The sequence below is a fragment of the Lissotriton helveticus genome, chromosome 1_2, assembly GCF_964261635.1.
Source record: "Lissotriton helveticus chromosome 1_2, aLisHel1.1, whole genome shotgun sequence".
Lineage (NCBI taxonomy): Eukaryota > Metazoa > Chordata > Amphibia > Caudata > Salamandridae > Lissotriton > Lissotriton helveticus.
Window position 1 is genome coordinate 459,629,432 of NC_136058.1, and position 20,890 is coordinate 459,650,321.

Below are 20,890 nucleotides of genomic sequence, written 5' to 3' on the forward strand. Positions count from 1 at the left end.
ACGAATATCGGCAGACAGAGGTATACTATACATGGATACATTTTCCAGCAGCAAATGCTGTAACAAAGTACTTCCACTATTACAAAGTAGAGGAACCTCCTGAAACGTACACTCCTTTCGAGGAGGTGGAAGTACCACTCAAATTCCAAGAGCATTTGCTCTTATTTGATGGCGCCCTAATACATAACAATCACATTACAAGGCTCGGTCCTTTAGGAAGACCAGGAGCAACGTGGCCGGTCTTAGCCGGATACACACCACATCCAGACATCGAAAGAATGCCTGCAGCAGAGCTATTAATACAGCTAAAACAACTACTAAAAATTCATAGACAATTAGTTCAGTATGTAATGCGGACTTCAACAATTCAGCCAGCGATTAAACTTCCACAGCTGACCCCTCACCAGGGGAACACAAATAAAATTACACCACAGAACATCCAATCCTGCCTAGGTAAAGTTCCAGCTAAACGGGAACAGATACCATTCTGGTTGGCACAGAAAATTACCCAAATAGAGGCGGTGTTTCCTGACACCACCCCGCTGGAAAAACACAGGATTCTGACTATATGTCTCCCAATGGGAATCGCACCACACATTGAGGACTGTGACACTTGGGGTACAGTCTTTGCTTCCATCTATACAAAAACGCACGGTGTTCCATCCATTTCGGTAATACCAGATGTGCTTAAACAAATTCAAGATGAATACGGTCCAGAACCTGCTTTAACTCTTGGTATGAAATTACTAAAAGACTTCAAACAGGTTTCGGCTATATTACTAGCCAACATAAAGGGTGAAGCAGCAAACGTGGCGATCCGCCAGAGGTTAAAAGAGACAGATATAGCAGACCAACCAGCTGAAATTGCCAGAATCATAGAAAAATCCTATGAAGAACTAGGCAGAGATAGTCTAGGTGGAATACCAGTAAAACCGCAACTGACTACAAGTCCAGAAAAAATGTTTTTTAATAATAATAATAATTCACCAAAAAAGAACTGGGATGGAAATAAACAATCCAATCCTAAAGAAAAGAAATTCCAGTCCAGAGGAAGGTCTCCTAGGCGAAGAGAGAAATCTCCAAACCCGAGACAAAGGTCACCCCAGAGTGACCCCTCTGGGAATAGATATAACCTTAGAAATAGGGATAATATTAAAAAACCTGATAGATATCAAGACATTGATACACGTCCCTCTCAATCTTTTCAGAATTCCTCGCAGAAATCGGAAAGAAGAGGACGATCAGAAGAGCACGCCAAGTCCAAAGACAAGGAACCTGCTCAACTGAAAAAGAAATCACAATTTCCAAAAAAGAAGGTAGCCAGTATCAAGGTAGTTAACAATGCCGAGAATACTGAGGACACAACTGAAAAACGGAGAGTGGGCTCAGACAATGCTAGACAGCGCAGCAGAGGTGAGCATAGCTCGCAAAGTCCTTATGAATCATCTGGAGACAGTGGACACGAATGAATACCTTCAAGTGGAAACTGCAGATACCAGAGTTAGCAAGCCCCACAAAATATACGAGATAACATTACGTATAGAGGGAGATAAGACTAGGAAAATTAGGGGACTATTTTGGGATAACCTCTCCAAAGGCTATGACATCCTTCTAGCTGAAAAAGACTGGCCACCAGAGTTTGTCAGGGAGTGCCCTCATGGCGAAGAAGTAATTATGCCTGCCTTCTCGAATCAAATGCCGATTCATAAAAAATATACACTTGCTAGAAAGTGGGCAGTGGCCTTAGCACCTGCTTTATATAAAAATCATGTAGGATGGGATGAGGATTCTCCTCCTCACAAAGTCCAGTTAAAATCACAACCTACTGCACCAAGGCAGTACCCAATTAAGCAAGAAGCTAAAAAACAAGTAAATGAAATACTAGATCAGCTAGAATACCAGGGGGTGATTGAAACTTGCACCTCACAAATGAACAATCCTTTGTTTCCGGTCGCCAAACCAGACAACTCATATCGTCTAGTTTTGGATTACCGACACCTTAACACATGTTGCAAAACCTTTGCAGTGCAAAACTCACACAGTGCTGCACTAATGAATAACATAGTGCGCAAAAAATACAAAACAACCTTGGACATCTCCAATGGATTCTTTTGTCAAAACATAGCACCAGAGAGCAGATATTTAACAGCTTTCTCAGTAAATGGCACTCAAAAACAATTCTGTCGGTTAGCCCAGGGGTACAAGAACAGCCCGGGGGTATTCTCAGCGAGAGTAACAGAATTACTACAACTATATGATGATGAAGCATTATCTTATGTCGATGACATTTACTTAACAGATGATGACTTGGAGACTCACTTGAAAAGAGTGAACACCATAATACTTGGTTTCGCTGCAGAGGGTTACAAATTCAACTTCAAAAAGTCCAGAATTGCCCATCTGACGGTCCTATTCTTAGGATATGAGTTATCAAGTGAAGGTAAAAGCCTGGCAGACAATTTCCTAGAGAAATGTGCCGTAATCCAAGCTCCTAAAACACTAAAAAACCTACAGTCAATTCTAGGCTTCCTAAATTTCGGAAGAACATATATTGCAAATTACGCAGAAAGGGTCAAACCCCTTTATGATCTAATTAAACCAGACTTTAAAAGATCCAGTTGGACTCAAGCACACACAGAAATTTTGAGATCCTTACAAACAGACATGCTAATTAAAACAAAATTAGAAACCCGTGATAATACACGCAACCTTGTGATCCGAGTCATCCCAGGGAAATGCGGATTCACATACCTGACCTCTAATGAGGGAGAGAAGGTACCAATTGCATTCAAATCACATTTGTACACAAAAGCTGAACAGAGATTCAGCAACAAAGGAAAAATGGTTCAAGCAGTTCAAACCGCAATAGCTAGAGAAAAAGACATAGCTGATGGTAGACATATCACAGTCAGAACAGCTGAATCAGCCTTCGAGGCACTAACAACACCGTGTAATTTACCAACAACAACATTGAATCCGGAATGGATACAATGGGTGAATTCAATCACAACGGACAAAGTATACTACTACTTTGATCCAGAACTAGAAGAATTGAAAAATCTAAAATATGAAAAGACGTATCCTCTGCCAATCGACATTCTGCCTCTACGACATTACGCCTGTGTAATCTATACAGACGGACATGCTCAACCCTCCGTTTGGGGAGAACAAGCATACAACCCCACATGTGAGATTACAAAAGAAGTGTGGCGCGGAGGTAAACTAAGACCTCTATTAACAAAGACACACTCAGTAGAAACCAATTCAGAACAACAAACTGAAATATTAGCTTTGAAAATGGCGCTAGATAATGCGGATCGCGAATTCCCGACACTTATAGTGTCAGATTCATATTACTGCGTCAAATCATATAACAGCGATTTGCAGACATGGATTCAGAACGGTTACAAAGATGACACAGATGCACCAATAAAGCAGAGACTGCTCTGGGAACAAGTAGCTCTTTTGAAAAAAGAACTACCAAAGACTCACGTGACTCACTCACTGAGTCATCAACGTGATGGCGTTCACGTTGTAGGGAATTCATTGGCTGAAGCAGCCGCAGCGGCAGCCACTAAACCGGCTCCCGTAGATCGAAAAAAGCGTACATTAAAATACATTGACGGTGAAACATTGCTGGCGGTGAAAACGTCATCAAAAGGCGACTGCTCAGCGTTACCGATCAACTATCCACTCAATTATACATACATAATCGATGCAAACTCCGTCCCTTTTGCTCGAATCCCTGGAGTGGGGGATAGAGTGATTCCAAACATGGACAGGAGAAACTTGTTAATCGCAGACGCACACATGGGCGAGGGTCACAGACACCTTAAATTAAAAGATTCTCTGGAAGAATTACAATCACGGTACTGGTGGCCAGGCATGAGCCTGCACTACACCATGTTTGTAAAAAACTGCCCAAACTGCAACAGAGATCGCAGTGGGGAGAGAAGCAGTTTAATACCTCGTCGTATCAAGGCAGATAATATTACCAGCAAAAAGCATGGCTTGCGATTAACATATACAGGCTAGTTTCCACTTATAATGTAGATCACCAGCACTCGGCTGACGTCCGGACTATTATACAAGATTTGCGAGTCTAAATGGCATATACGCTAAGAGCATGCTACGTTCGACCATTTCTTTCACTCAGGCAAACCAGCCTGGGGGGGAAACATGGCCAAATGAGCACAGCCCAGCGGGAATCTTCTCACTTCCTTCCTGAGGGTATGGGACGGTGTAAAGAAAAAACCAAGGCAGAAAGCAATCTATAATAGAAAGGATATTAGGTTCGGGAGCTGGGTGGGTCAAACATCTAATAAGTGTCCAACGTAGTCTAAATAACTTGCCAAGAAATTCTCTGAAGGGATTCAGTCCGTACGAATTATTATTCGGAACTAGGATGTTGATCTCTGACCTTGATAGTCAGACTTCAGTGGTAATAGAAAAAACCTTTGATGTCAAAGACCGTTTGGCTATTTTGCAGGACTTAAACAAAACAAGAAAAGACCTGAGCAACATACAGTTGAAACAACAGCCAACGACCACTGAAGATTCACCACCTGTCCCAGCAAGACCTGTCTGGATTCCAAAAGTCGGGGATCTAGTCAGGGAGAAGATCGCGGTAAAGAAGGAATTTGGGCCTTCTTACAGAAAAGCAGTTCCTGTCTTGTCTGTCAACGGGACAAGATCAGTTGTACTACCGCCACTTGCTGGAAAAAAGGAGAACCGAGTTGTATCCATCGACCTGGTAAAACCACAACATGTGGCCGATAACAAACAGTAGGCCAAGTGGACTCCCAATAAGTAGCAGAACACCAAGGTTTGCTACCAGTACAGAGGTCCTAACAAAGAGGCTAATCACATTCGAAACGCCTAAAGAAGAACAACAAGGACTATGCAACAATGCAATAGAACTCAGACCTCTGAAAACCCAAATAAAGACATTTAGCAGAGACACACCAATCTACAATGAAGTTCCAAGTGAAAATGCAAGAAACAAAAATCCTGAACCAATTGGAACAATTGACAGAACTGCATCTGGTTACTTCATCAACTTCGATGATTCCTCTGAAGGTTTCAGCGAACAAAAGACACAGCCATCATCAAAATCCTTTAAAGACAAAGCTAAGGAACTTTTGAAACAACTGAAAGAAACATATCTGGTTACTCCATGGATTGAATTTTGGGTGGATTTTGGTGCATTTATCCTCATACTTTGGCTCATCATGGTATTTACCTTGGGACGCTTCATTGAGGGAAAATATGCTAAAATGGACACAGCAAGTCAGAACATCAACTTGGTCCTCAAACCACACACATCTTCACACGTCGAGAAACGAGAACTTTCTTCAGAACTTTCTTCAGCCAACTTCACAGCAATTCCAATACCTGGTGGGGTAGCCTGGGACAACACTGACTATGAAATTTATGGTCCGGTCGAGATCCTGAAATATCCACACCAAATCAAGATCTCCTTGAGTGATTTTGCAAAACCAAACTCATTTGCTGATGATTGGGACTTTGAAAGTATAAACAATATGATGTCTGACTTAGTAATGTCTGCTAAATTTACAAAACATGATTATTTGCAAGGTTCTACAAATTATGATAGTATGTATTGCTATAACCATTATGGTAACAGTTTTTTGCATAAATCTGCACAACCAAGAAATGTTTTAAATTATAATCAATGGGAACATTGTGCTACACCTCCAAAAGGGAGCTCTAGAACCGTGTATGACAAATATTCATACTTTCAAGGTTTTAACACTAGTAATGCTGAAACATTTTATTACAAATTGTCAAACAAGACAGGGATGAAAACCATGATAACCAACACAAAATTGATATATTCAGACATATTCTTTGAAAAAATGAATACTTTTGGATTTGATTATTGGGACAAAAATGTTGATTTGAAAAGTGTTTGGGGTACAAAAGAATGGCAAGTACAGGGTTTAGAAGCTTTGTTTAGAGCCTGCATGATCCCAGAACAAATGATATTTTTAAATGACACTGTTCAACAAACCACCTGTCTTGGCTTAGCCAAAATCAAAGATTTAAATAACCCGTCTATTCCAAAGCCAACAATGTTTAGCAATAGCTCTGAAACAGATGAAGAAATAGACATGAACCATATACTTAACCAAAACAGAACACATCCTGATTGGAAACAATGGTTGATCTGGCCCACAGATACAAATCACTGTCAAGATAGATTCCTGAATAAAACACAGGGTTTCAAAATGACCAGGCCAGACCCTAGATATCCCCAAAGACATCACCCAGGGATAATAACAACCTACAGTGTGGGCAAATTATGCCTTCAATGGCTACAAACTTCCACACTGCCTGAAATTAAGCAACACCTAACTTTACTTACTGATGGTGCTGACTTGCGTGATTTCATACTGGGACCATGCAAACAGCGTCAAAAGCGTTTCATAGCAGCCTCTGTATATGCAGCATACAATGAGGCCTGGAAGGTTACTCAAATTGAAACAGCAGAAAGAATACGTGAAATTGATCGTATTAATTTGGAAAAATCACTTTCTGTAGTGGACAATGGGTTAATGACTCTGTCCTCCAGAATTTTTTCATTGGACAGCATTGTGTCTTCAGCAATCGATATATTATCGCAAGACTTACTGTTATTACAACATGGACAGTCACAATTGCGTTCCATTGTACAGCTTGGCTGGACGTTACAAAATCTGCGTTCAGGCTATGTGCCTTGGCGTTTAATCAACACAACGTCACTATTCCAAATCTTTAACCTTACTGATAGACAAATCGGTATGGCGCAGAAGGGTGCTGATTATACAATCTTGAGCATTGAAAAACTAGAAAGATTACCAATGACAATGTCAGAACGACCTGTCAGTGAATGGATAATCCACGGAATCATAAATATTCCAATCTCAACCTTCAGGTTTCAATACTGCCAAAAATATATACAGGCTGGCATGTACGAGAAATTGGGAAAGGGGTACCTTAAAACAACTTGGAACCTGCCCTATTCACATGCATGTGTCAGTAACAAAGGACAGAAAGTGTTTCTTAGTGGCAACAATTGTGCTATGTCACTAAGCGGCACGCTTCTGTGTAACGGTATTAGTTTGCACGGAGCCTGTGAAGGGAATTCATACAACCTTTCATGTCACCAGCAAGGCGCACCTGCAACTGAAATAGAACCATTCTTCCAAAGACTCTATAATGGGAGTTACATTCTTATTGTAGACCGCAGATGTTGTAGTCTTATGCCCGGGACTCCTTATCTCGTCACTACGACGGCGAAGGTCAAGTGCTGTGGACGTTCTTTGTTCCCCAGCTCCTTTCCAGACAGGGAGGCAAGGGCATGGCCCGGTTTGAAAATTACTTCTATTCGAATAGATACTTTAAGCAGAATGAAAACAGTGCTTCTTCAGACGCCTACAAGGCTCACGTCATCAAAAGAAACGTATGATCTACAAGTCGCAAGGACGACTGCAGAGATACATACATTATTATCAACTAATTCCCCCGTACATTTCGCGGAAATCCTGAGCGAAATCTTAAATATTTCTGATACCACTGGGGTCTCAAAGGTATTTAAGACAGTATTTTCGATGGCATTAACACCATTCAAAGCCATACTGGGTATTTTTCCAGATTTCGTCCATTCGATTTTTGGCGGACTTCCCCTGATCCTGGGACTAATTGCAGGAATACTATTCCTAGTCCTTATTTTTCGTTATGGCAACCCATGTCACAGATCAAACTCTCGCGACAATGGAAGATACGATCCTAGCCATTGGATACCGGGACCGGATATCAAAAATCCTGGGACTCTCCCGGCTTAGAGACCTAAACATGACTTGGTTTCTATCATTTCGACCAATGTGGCAAAGGTGTGTTTTACCTGTACTAAGGTGTCTGCTATGTGGAGAAGAATGCGTGTTAGACACCTGTCTGACGCTACAATCGGATGCGCCGGTGGATGCAGATACACTGTTGGTTCCTACCAAGGTTCACGCACTGTGCTGCCCTCAAAGGCTGCCAATTCTGATGACGGCATTCCTGGAATCTTCACCACTACGATTGAAGGGTAGTGAAGTTCGAGATGAAAGCAGCATCGAACAGGTACGACCTTCTGTCAGCAATGCAAATCAGAATGTCAATGGAGACAATCATGCACACGAATGCATGGTTACCCCTATTTCCGACTTAGTGGAACTTTCCCATGAAGCTGTTGACAGTTTTTTCGAAAGCCTGAATGATATGATGTTCTCTCCGGAACAGAAATAGAGACTTTTGAGTAAACTCGCACACGGCGTTCCCTGAATTCGGCCTTCAACTTTAAAAATAAAGTCACATGAACAATTACAATCCAGTTCACGGACAGCAACTTTTTTCAGCAAGCCCTTAAAAAAATTTTCTATATATTTTTTCCCCGGGACACTGATCTTCTGCTTACAGTAAGAAACTATTCCTAGAGAACTAAGATTTCTATTTTAGATACTTTATATAGACTTTAGCTGCCCGCTGGTATGTTCACAAATATTTTATTATGTGATGAAATGGTCTCGACCTTCCTTTCTGTAGAGCTATATTAAGAGCCATTTCATGTGTATTTCTCATATACCAAAAAGCAATAATGCATAACAATGCGTGTTTACTTTTGCATTTAATTCATAGCTTAAGTGCATACAATATATATGACTGCAATTTTTCAGTATATTTGAAAATTTCAAAATGCATTTATGTATTTTGGGGTGGTAAGGTATACACTATACTCTATAGTATGTTGTACTATGTTATACTATGCATAGATTAGTAGATATGACCATAGTTAGCGTGGAGTGGGTGTCGTGTATTTCTATAGGTTCTGAATCGATCCCCCTATTCCTGACCCTATTCTGGTTAAACTACCTAGCTAGTTAACTAACAGTCAGCCCATGAGGCAAGAAAACCCCCATGATGCAGATACCGTTATCTGACGCAGTCACACTATGGCACAGGAACGTGTTATCTGATTAGGTCATAACGCTTGAGATCTAATTAGACAAGCGACATTCCTCCAGCCCCTGATAAGGCATACGACGTTCTCATAACAAATCAAACCTATGACAACCTGGATAATCCGTGCGGCCATTGTTTTGATTTCACAGAGAACTTTAGTAAAGAATGTGCTAACGAGCAAGTCGTATGACATCTTTATTGACGTACCTATGTCCATCCTTACGTCAATCCCGGCACCTTTAAGGTATAAATATTGCCGACCTTGCCCTATGCAAACACACGCGTGGTGACAAGACGGAGCAGCCATACTTGCCGAAGCCAAGAGCAGAAGCAGACCCCGCTGGCAGCAGCCCCGCCTTCCTGACGCGCTGAGAGACGCGCTGCTATCTCAAGCCGAGAGACCCAGCACCGGCGCTTCCGGGTAGCCCTCGCAGGCAGCCTGGAATATCGAGAGCAGAGAAAGAGATACCATTCCTCATTCATCCTAAATTCCAGGTACAGAACTGAATAACCCCTCACAGAGAATTCTTTAGTTATTCACTTGGCAAAAACAAACTTAACTTAAACTGTAACTTTCTATTCCCGCCCACGCATTACACTTAGGTCAGGTACACGGGGTAGGCGTATTTAGAAACACCAGTTGAGTACGTTTAGTCAAATGTATATGTGTATGTAAATATATTTTAATCATTTTAAACATCATATGGCTCAGAAACCATATCAATGTTTTTACAGTATTATTTTATACTATTGCTTCTAATGTATGCACTTTACTTAACTATAAGTATTGCAATAATATCGATCCATTTCTCTTGTACGAGAAAAGAGACTGATCAATAAATAACATCTTTTATTGAACACGCCCGTCTCTTCCTTTTCTCTACATTCTGATGAGACTAAGAATGCACGTACTGACTGAGTAAAATAATTGCCTTGTGCTCACACGACTCTTGAGATTGACTCTTGATTAGGGGAGAGCAAAGTTGTCATGTTCTATGGTTGTCAGAAACTAAATCCCTTCTTGTCTAATCAGGGGAGTTAATTCCTTCCTTGAACATTCGAGAAAGTTTCTAGCGAACTCTGAGCTTAGCTGGCAAACCCAAAAATTAAGTCTAGTATCGACAGTAGTAGACCTAGTTAACGTCTGGCCTAGGCCTTTACTGCTGTAGGTACTATTCCAATGCGCAGAGCCTATTGGGAAAATAGGAGCTACACTACAATTTGATGGGTCTAATCCAGGTTTCTTCAATAGTGCTTTGACAACAGCGGATTTCCACCTTTGAGGCACTGTGCCCTGGGCAAGCGAAAGGTTAATAAGATCCGCAAGCGGAGTGGAAAGAACATTTGCCACCTGTTTAAGGAATTTCATGGGCGCCGGGTCACTTGGAGACCCACTCTTCATCCTTTTCAGGACTTTATCGACCTCCTCCTCTGAGAAGGGGCCGAACGAGGGCAGCTCAACGGGGCATATTGTTGGGCTGCAGTCCATTTCCAAACTCTGCGACGTCGCAGGCAGTGAGGACAAAATCTTCTCGATTTTCAAGTGAAAGAAGTCGGCCAGCTCCTCACATTTCTCCTGCGGGTTGTCATGGACAACTGGAGGGACAGGAGCCTTCAGCAGCTCTTTAAAGATCTTGAAGGATTCCCCTGGTGAATTGCTTGCCTTCTCAATCCTATCACTAAAAAAGTTCTTTTTAGCCTCTTTCAAAGCCACTTTGTACTTCCTCATCCCTGTCTTGTAGTCGTTCCGATTTTCGTCGGTCCGCTCTCTTCTCCATGCACGTTCTAATCTTTTGCATGAAGTTCTAAGAACCCTGAGTTCGGGAGTGTACCATGGGGTGGAGCCAACTCTTCTTTCTCTGAGAGGCCTCCTCTTTTTCGGGATCAGCGAATCCAAAGTATTAGTGAGCCAATTGCCCACCTGCTGATCCGCCATAGTGGGGTCAGTAACAGGGGGAGGACAGGTTCTTGCCAACTCGGCTGCCCAGCTTTCCACTGGTAGCCTAGACCAGAGACGTTCCACTGTGTACCGTTGAGGTACCGGGTCTCTCCCCTTCACCAACTGCCACCTAAAAGGAACCAACCGGTGGTCAGTCCAGGGAAGAGCCAAGGGATGTAGGGCAAGCAGGTTTTCCGAGTTCGCGAAACTCTTTCTGATGCTTTTTGCCATCAAACAGTGTACGATGGAAGGGTGGGGCCGGTGCGCCACTACAGCCAATGATTGGCAGCTGTGAGGAGTGGCCACGTAAGTTTGAACTGAGCATGTTGGTTTGGCTGGCAACCTTGCTATGGCCAAACTGACATGTGTGATTCAAACTTCTCCAAGCCGGATAGTTGGGTTGGAGAGCAGACACAGGCATACAGTGCCTTTTGGGGCATGGAACCAGCCTGCTCCAGCCAATCAAGATGCCTTACTCATGCTGCTTAACAGCATGAGAACAGTGTCTTGATTGGATGAGAGAATTGCCTGTGGGCTTCACGCTCGGAGGACATGCTTTCAGTGTAAGGTAAGTGATTTTTTTAATATGTATATTTATAATAATATGCATAAAATTGTGTATATTAGTATGTGTATTTGTTATTTTTATATTTTTTGCACCCCTCCAATGTGATTTACCACCAACTGCCCACGAGTGCCCCCCGGTCCAGCCGGTAGCTCTCCTATCCAAACGCCAGTTCCGCATGAGATAGATGCAGGTTAAACTTCTGAACAAACCTACAAACAGGTCTGGGCTAACATCAGAGACAAATTGCACTAAGGTGTATGTGCAGCAGATTAGTGTGGTAATGTGCGGGCAGTTGTACCTCAAGTCTCATGTTACTGTCATGCGAGGGGATCGTGTGCTTAGTGGCTAGGAACCCCCCTCAAGCCGCTGCACATACAGTCTCACCTCATCTCATATCCTGAGACGGTGCCCATCCGCCGTTCTTTCTTCACAGAAAGGCCAAAATAAGTATTTAGGAGGTTGGAAGCACTTTTTAAAGTTGCCATGGTGAAAAAGATGCCCCCCTCCCTTCTGGCCTTTAGACTGGTCTCTCTAGACAAGGAGTTTGTAATATAGCTCTTCCGTGTAACATGTCTCACTTGGAAAGCAACTGCATCTAGAGGTATCCCGGCACTTCACTAAAGCTTGGCATTCACTAAGGAATATTTTTTAAAAGAAAACTGTCGCTTGCAAATACTGTCTGAATGACTGACTATTCAGCATAGTATTTTTTTAAAAGAATGTATTTCTGCTACTGGTTATGTGCGCTATATTTTTACTTTGATTTGTGACACTCACGGTTGAGGCGCCGCTACTCTTCCCGGTCCGCCGCAGCCTGTGTTGTTTGCATGGAGGGAGGCTGTAAGCGCGGCACACGGGGAGTGAATCACACTCACTTCCAGGGGCACATCATAGGAGGCCATTTTGGCTGAGGTCACGGTCTTGTCTTCGTGCTAGGACCGATCTCAGCCTTCTATATAAAGCACTGATGGCGTGGACGCGCAGCGGATGCGCCGCTGGCACGCCGAAGGCACGCAAAAGGCAAGCCCGTCTGCGCCCGTCCGCGCCACGGCTACCCCTCGAAGCCCAAAACAACCTCTCACTAGGGACTTTATAATGTCATTAAATACTGGTCCAAACATATGTCATCAGGACCTGAATGTGGCCAACTGGGAGGGGCAGATTAGCTGCAACCACTGTAAAAGATCCTTTGAGTTCCGTCAAACATCACTGGGAAAGGGTCCTTTTAAAGGCCTACGCGGGGGGCTTAGAAATGCTAGATCGATGTGCAAACATGCACTGCACATCTATGATTTAATAACGGAACGGGAACTAGACTGTCTCTTTATAGCTGAGACTTGGCTAAAAACCTGGTGTAACCCTGACATTGTGAATTCCCTCCCCCCGGTTATTTAATCAAAAGGGCTGATCAACCAGAACAACGTGGAGGAGGCCTCGCAATAAGTTATCGTGATTCCCTGAAGTGCTCAATATATGAGCTTCCGGGTCTCAACGGAGCGGAAAGTATCGGATTCTGCATTCAGGTTCGCGACTCTTTTACCTTTTCCTTGGAGCATTAGTCTATCGACCTCCAGGACAGCAAAATGGGTTCCTCGAGAGCATTGGGGAGGTGCTTAGTAACCTAGCTCTCAGGTTCTCTAATTTTACGCTATTAAGCGATATAAATCTTCATGTTGACTCCCCCTCAGATCCGGCTGCAGCCTGTTTCAAGGGTATAATGAATGTTCTCGGCCTATCACAACTCACCCTGGATATTACACACAGGGCAGGCCATATCCTTGACTGCATTTGCTCTAATTTAGAAATACTTAATGTAAAGCCCCCACTTATGCAAACATGGACGGATCATAAATTTATTCCGTTTGGACTTTTAGTTAAGGATAGACCAACAGGCAAAAGTAAAACAAATGCGATAACGTCTCAACAGGGTAAACCTTGCTGGAAAACGATTATAGGACGCCCTGATTTTTCCAGGAAAGCCCTTGAAAGGAGACACACTTTGACGGGAAACACGATTATGGACAATCAGCTGTTTGGGGGCTGGATGATTGCACTTGTTGAGGTGTCGGGTCCCACAGCTCCCAGAAATAAGGCACGCAATAAGAAAATGTCCGCATCATGGTTCTCACTGCTTTTAAAAGAAAAGCAATGGGAAGTAAGGGCATTAGAACGAAGGTGGCATCGAAATTATGAGTAAGGATCTCAGCATTTATAAATCTTCACTGAGACAATATCATGCCCTGATTAAGACTGCCAAATTAAACTTTTACATGGAAGCTATAAAAAACAATGATAATAGACAGCAAGAGATCTTTAAGATAGTAAACACCTTCAGGAACCCTAAAATCCTGCTGTAAGAAATCCCCCCCTCTCAAAGTCTTTGTATCACCATTGCTGACTTCTTTGAAGAAAAAAGTGCAGACCCTGATTAAAGACTTTCCTCACCCGACTCCACCGAGCCTAGATGAGGGGATCCCTGCAGGCACCGACACTGCCAGCATGAACACTTTCCTGCCCGTCAACCTGGAGGAAACTCGCAAGGCTATATTGTCTATTAAGTCGGGTTCTCTTTTTGATCCCTGCCCCCCATGGTACTTCAGGCCCTTGTGGACATTGTTTTTTTTTTTAATTTGTTTTTATTGTTGCACCAATAAGCAGGTATAAAGAGCGAATCATCTGCTGGCGTAACGTCAACATTCAGTCACAGTCAGCCGTTTGCGCAACTTTTTTGTTTAAAATATTGTTATTTGCAGTTTTTTTAAAAATAACTCAACAGTACAGTCGTGGCATTTGTCGCTTGAAATCCCCTAGACCCACTCCTGTCCCTCCCCACTGACACTTTGCTGTTACGTCAAAATATTGTACGAGTACATCATCCATCCCTCCCAGTAAACAGGTAAAGAAAAAACTCTGCGCGTGCGTCCCTATCCCTCCCCGCCACCCCCAGCAGTGCTTGCAGGTATCATTTGCCTCCCTCCCCCAGACCCCCATCAAGCCCATGGTAGTGTCTCCACTTAGACCATACCTTTCTGAACTTTCTCGGGCAGCCCCGTGATTTATATGTCACCCGTTCAGCCGCCATATAGAGGTCTAACCCTCTCCTCCACTCCTCTACAGTCGGGGGGTTCGCTACTCCCCAGTATTTTGCGATGTCTCGCTTCGCTATCACTAGGGCCAGAACCAGGAACACCAGCAGGGGGCGCGGGAGGTCTACATCGTTAGTCATTCCCAAGAGGGCCAGTTTGGGCTCCCGTGTAATAGGCACGGTCAGTACTTCTCTAAGTTCCGTAAATATGAGGTTCCAGTAGGCTTGTATAGCTGGACAGGACCATATTGTGTGATAGAAGTCCCCGTCTTCGGTCTGACAACGGAGACACTTAGCATCCATCACTCTCCCCATTTTGTGTAATCTCACCCTATCATAGTATGTCCGATGTAGCACGTTATATTGAATGAGGCGGAGCCGCGATGTAATCGCCACCTCGCGTGGGTGCATCAGCACTAAGTCCCAATCTATATCCTCAAGTGTTCCTACCTCCTTCTCCCAAGTGTCTCTTAGTCTTGCTAGGTCCCCCAGCATGTTGTTGGTGAGCGTTTTGTAAGTGAGTGAGACTGCCTTGCTTTGTATCTGCTCCTGTAGTAGCCTACCCTCTAGCGGAACGTACTCCGCGAGACCCTCCAGTTGCTGCTTCTGCGCCTTCCACTCATGGCGGAACTGAGTGTATTTAAAAAGCTGCGAGTGGTGGAGCCCATATTCAGATTTTAGGACCTGGAAGGGTTTCAGCGCCCCTTTAGCGATCACGTCCCCAACTGTGGAAATCCCAATGTCGTCCCACCTTTTATAGCCTTTAAGCTTATGGATTTCAGATAGCCACTTGCAATGCCAGAGTGGTGTCTGCCGGGTGGGTTTCCTATCCCAGCCTGTGCGCTTAGTGGCCTTAGACCAGGCTCGTAGAGTAACATTCATGGCCGGGAGCAGTGCCGTCCTTGCAGGGCCGCCATACAGATACGTCATTAGGGTCTGCGGGGTAAGCTTGTGTCACTCCAGCACATATGTGGGATGATCTGCCGGGGCATGTAACCATTCATTGATAGGGGTCAAGTGTTCCGCCCAATAATAGGCTTCAAGATTAGGTAGTGAGATCCCTCTGCTGTACTGGTGGCGTTGAAGGGTGGTCAGTGCTATCCTCGGGTGTTTGCCCAGCCATAGGAAAGTCCGGAGGTCAGAGTGGATTCTGCTCAGTACGCTCTCTGGAAGTAAATAGTACTCATTTTGCAGAGCATACAAGTACTTGGGGAGTACAATCATTTTGTACATGGCAGCTCTACCCAGGAGCGTCAGTGGCAATTGTCGCCAGCGCTCCATATCTGAGGTGGAGTCCCGCATTATTTATTTATTTATTTATTTATTTTATTTTATGTGCTTATATAGCGCCTGAATAAACCCCCGAAGGGGTATCTCCGCGCGGACAACTACGTTGTTAGTTAGTGATAATCTCTTATCCAGGGTAATGTAGACGCCCAGATATTGGAAGCCCTCCGCAGTCATGGTCAATCTATCCGGCAATGTCTCCCTTCGGGTGCCCCCTCTGGGGTCATAGAGGATGGACTTGTGCCAGTTTATGTCATAACCTGAGTATTGTCCAGTTCTAGAAAAAGTTCCGGTACGGTGGTGTCAGGGTTAGTGATGTATAGTAAGACATCATCTGCGTTTAGAGATAGTTTCTCTTGGTTCTGGTCCGCGTCCGTAACCCTGAATCCCGTAATTAGCTGGTTTTGTCGGATTCTGGCTGCCAGAGTTTCAATCGTTAGCCTGAACAGGAGGGGCGACAAAGGGCAGCCCTGGTGAGTGCCCCTTTGAATTTGGATTTCGCTGGACAGTCTCCCATTCACCCTTACCTTAGCACGCGGGTTGGTGTAGAGGAGGCACACCCATGCCTGAAATTTGGGTCCAAAGCCAAATTTTTGTAAGACGCCTTCTAAGAATGGCCAGTGCACCGAGTCAAAGGCCTTCTCGGCGTCGAGGGAGAGAAACCAGTGGGGAGTTTCCCTGTCCCTCACCTCCTGCAACCAGTTGTGCGTGCATCGAAGATTGAGTTTCGTGGCCCTGTCGGGCAGGAAACCCGTTTGGTCCAGGTGTATCAGCTCCGGTATTACTGATCTCAGCCTCTGCGCCAAGACTGTCGCGAGGAGCTTCACCTCCGTCTTCAGAAGCGAAATAGGCCGGTAAGACGCACAATCCTCCCTTGGTTTACCCTCTTTGTGGATTGGGATTATTGTCGCCAACGATAGGTCAGCGGGCAGTCGTCCCTCCTGGTATGCTTCTAGGAAGAGGTTCCTCAAGTGTGTGGCTAATATATCCGTGGTCCCCTTGAAGAATTCCACCGGGAAACCATTCGGTCCCGGTGTTTTCCCCGGTTTCAGCCCCGCGATGGCCACCGTAACCTCCTCTAAAGTGATGTCAGTCTCCAGAGTTATAATGGTCTCCGAGTCTAGCATAGGCAGGTCGATTTGCGCCAAATATTGGAGCGCCTCCTCGCACGGGCCTGATTGTCTGGCTGTGTAGAAGTGTTCGTAGTAGGCCGCAAAAGTATCCGCTATGTGGGGATCTGTGGTGACCAACCCTCCCTTCGCATCACGGACATGTTCCACCCATCTCGCAGCCCGTTCTTTGCGACTAAGCCACGCCAGCAGTTTGCCCGACTTATCCCCAACGTCGTAAAGGTGGTGAAGAGTGGCCAGGTTCTGCGTCCTTGCCTCCCCAGTCACCAACTCCCTGTATTGTCTCTGATTGTCCAGGAGCTTCCTCAGAGTGTCGTCGCTCTTTGTGGTTAAATGCTCCCTTTCTAGTCCCACTATGGTGCATTCAACTGCCGCTACCTCTTCTTGTAATCTCCTTCTCTCCGCCCCCAATCTGCTTTGTATTCTATCTCTCATCACCGGCTTTAGGGCTTCCCAAAGGGTCACCGCCGAGTCCACTGTCCCCTCGTTTTCAGCCAGATATACTCATGTATCTGCTCTCACCCCTTGTGGACATTGTTAATCCCATGATTAATAATATAATAAATTCCTCACTCGGTCTGGCAATGATTCCTACAGAATGGAAACTTGCAGCGGTAAAGCCTCTCCAGAAGAAGCAATTGGCGGATCCCACAACCATTTCAAACCTACGGCCCATTTCACTTCTGCCTGTCTTGTGCAAGCTAACCAAAAAATTTGTCAATAGGCAACTTATGACCTTTCTGAAGGAAAACAATGTTTGGCCCCCCAACCAATCGGGTTTCAGAGCCCAACACTCCACATAGTCAGCTCTCCTTTTTACTGCGGAAACCCTATAAACTGCTATAGATCAAGGCAAGAAGGCTGTTCTGGTACTATTAGACCTGTCTGCGGCCTTCGATACGGTCTCACATGCCATTCTCATAGACTGTCTAGCTACATCTGGCATAGCAGGAAACGTATTGGACTGGATTAAGAACTTTCTGAAGAACAGGCGGCAAGTGATTACCTTAGGGCAGTTCAGCTCAGAGGAAAAACAGCTAACATCAGGGGTCCCTCAGGGATCCAGCCTGAGCCCGACGCTCTTTAATGTATATATGGCCTCCCTGATTGAACTAATATTGTCCTTTAAGATTAACACCATCTCTTATGCGGACGATACGCAGCTCATCCTGGTGCTGGACAATGGCACGACAGAGGCAGAGGAAAATCTTAAAAACTGCCTCTCAGCGACCTTTGAATGGATGAGTAACAACCACCTGAGGTGTAACTCAGGAAAAACAGAAACTCTGCCTTTTGGGCAACAAAATCAGTTCATCCCAAAGCAGTGGTGGCCTGAAGATGCCACTGCGCCCCCTGACACAATCCATGCAGTTAGGAACTTAGGAATCAAGTTTGATGCTACTCTGTCGTTCAAGCAGCAGGCCCTGGCTGACACCTGTTTCCACATCATAAAAGGTCTGAGGAAATTCTTTGACCTATCACCACTCTCAGCCAGACAAACGGTGGCGGTTGCCCTCATAACATCTCGGCTGGACTGCTGCAATAGTTTATATGCAGGAACAAACAAAGCAGTTATGAATAAGCTGCAGATGGTCCAGCAAGCAGCGGCCCGACTGGTGCTGAGATGGCCCAGGAAATCATCAGCCTCCGCTGCGCTGGACGCCCTCCACTGGTTACCCATTCACAAGCGTGTGTTGTTTAAGATCCTAGTAATCACCTCTAGGGCCTTTCACTCACGAGGGCCCAAATATCTTCAAAAGAGCTTCATGCGATATCTTCCATCCCGCAACCTGAGATCCTCCAACGTAAACCCGCTTACCATTCCCACCTTCAGACTGATCACAAAGGAAGGGAAATCTCTGGAAGTCATAGGATCTAAGGCTTGGAATCAACCCCCCCCTCTTCATCAAACCACCTCTGAATTAGTCTTTAGGAAATTACTGAAGACTTGGATCTATAGCCTTCCTGACATACGGTGTAAAGTCTTAATTTGAATGTCTGGCCCCACTGACATGAGCAGTTGACCAGATTTTCCGTCACTCTGGTATTTTCTCAGTGCCAAGATGCTCCTTGGAGTGAAAGATGCGATATACAAAAACACCTTTACATTACATTGCATTACTTGCTAGAAATGTTTGTGCAAACTGTACCTGGCAGGGAGGGGCTAAAGATTTATATTCAAGGATGCAAAACAACTTATAGATGTACCTCTGAAGACTGTTGGGTCCAAAACACGACTCTCTGCAAAGATAAAAGAGGAACATAACAAGATATTATTTTTTACATTGTTCCTTAGTTACATGCTGGTAACATGAACATTAATCAGCTGTATTCTTATGGTCACCTGCACCACCGACCTTCGAGGGAGGCATTACCGTATGTACCACCCTGTCCACCCAAGATCGAAAGGGAAAAATACGCATCCAGTGGTGTAATGAAACCATAGGGCCCCCCTGAAAGCTTCTGTGAGGGGCCACACATACAAAAACTCGGCCACCCGTCTGTGCCCCACTGATCTAAGGAAGCATTACTACATTTACATGTTTACCTCCCACGTCTGCCTCTCATAACTTCAACAATGAAAAGGGAGCACGCTACCAAGTTATTCATTAATTCCTTAGCGATGTCCTTCATACTAAGGGGTTTATTTATGACAGGCTAACGCCACCTTTTTCTGATGCTCCTGTGACGCAGGCCTCTCAATCATATCTATGAGGCGATGCAAAGATTCTGCATGGTGTACGTGGCCTCATAGATATGGAGTAAGACAAAGCAGAGCCGGCCGCTACCCTGCCTTACTCTGAAACAAGGAGGCCTTCCATGGCCGTTACCGTGGGTTTCCCCACGCAGCACCCGTGGATTCTGACGCTGCTCCTGATGTACTTAATCATGTAAACCTGGGGCGCACCACAATCTTACTCCTCCTCAGAGCAGGTGCAACAAGGAGAAATATGTTCATCTCTTGTTGTTGTTTCCTTTTTCCATGTGAAAGAGAAAAACACCTCTTGAGATTCTTTCTTGTGCAGGGAGTTGCCCCTTCCTACACCAAAACAATCCTGCCCGCAGCAGAGGCATCATTGCACCACAGTGCAAGCCCACCCACTTTGGCCCTGTGGAGCAAATTGTGCCCCAGCACAGGGGGAAAGGCCTCACATGCACAGTATTTCATAAATACGGTGCATTCCTGCCATTTCACATTGGTGTGGGGCAGCGCAGCAAGAAGATGCGCAGCTCTGCCCTGCTCCAATTCCTCATAAATGAGGCCCTCACTGGGAAAAAAAACCTTTAGGTTTTATTAAAAGTCCCCTCGCCCGCAAACCTAGTTGGTTGCATGCTTCATGATTGGAATCCCACCCGAGTCACCTAGCGTATCGAGGGTGCTTCAACGCCTGATTACAGTGGGGTGGGTTTATTTGGGCTGGGGAGGTTGGTTTTCTCACAAAAGGAAATGGGAAATTTAAATGTTCTTTGGGTTACCAAGCGATGTGATAGATTTTTTCTAGCGGCAACCTTTGAAAAGTGTTGAAAGTAGTGGTGGATGTGTTCCGAGAAACTCTCACTCTTCACGAGGGTCTACATGATTTAGCAAAATTGTATTCCAACACGCTTAGGGGCTTATTTGCAAGCACAGTGCACCACCAGAGCATCACTTTAATGACGTACCAGTGGCAAATGACCCAGTAGACATGGTGTGAGGCAACGCAGCACAAGTCACTGCGTTGCCTTACACTGTGAGGGGGAGGCGTGCCATGGGCATTACGTTGCGTGCTCCCATGTAACACCCATGGCATTTCACACATTTCCAGATATTTTTTTAAGTATTTTTATTAAACATAAACAGGCTTCAGTTCAATACCCATATACAAGTGGAATTT

General features: G+C 44.7%; 1 protein-coding gene across 1 annotated transcript in view; it reads right to left on the reverse strand.

Moving 5' to 3' along the window:
* Positions 1 to 20,890, reverse strand: part of LOC144808031 (CD5 antigen-like) — a 240,732-nt gene that overhangs the window by 4,921 nt on the left and 214,921 nt on the right. The window contains exon 6 of the mRNA XM_078673593.1: positions 19,224 to 19,256. Within this exon, the coding sequence (XP_078529719.1) occupies positions 19,224 to 19,256 (33 nt within the window). The remainder of the gene's footprint in view (positions 1 to 19,223; positions 19,257 to 20,890) is intronic.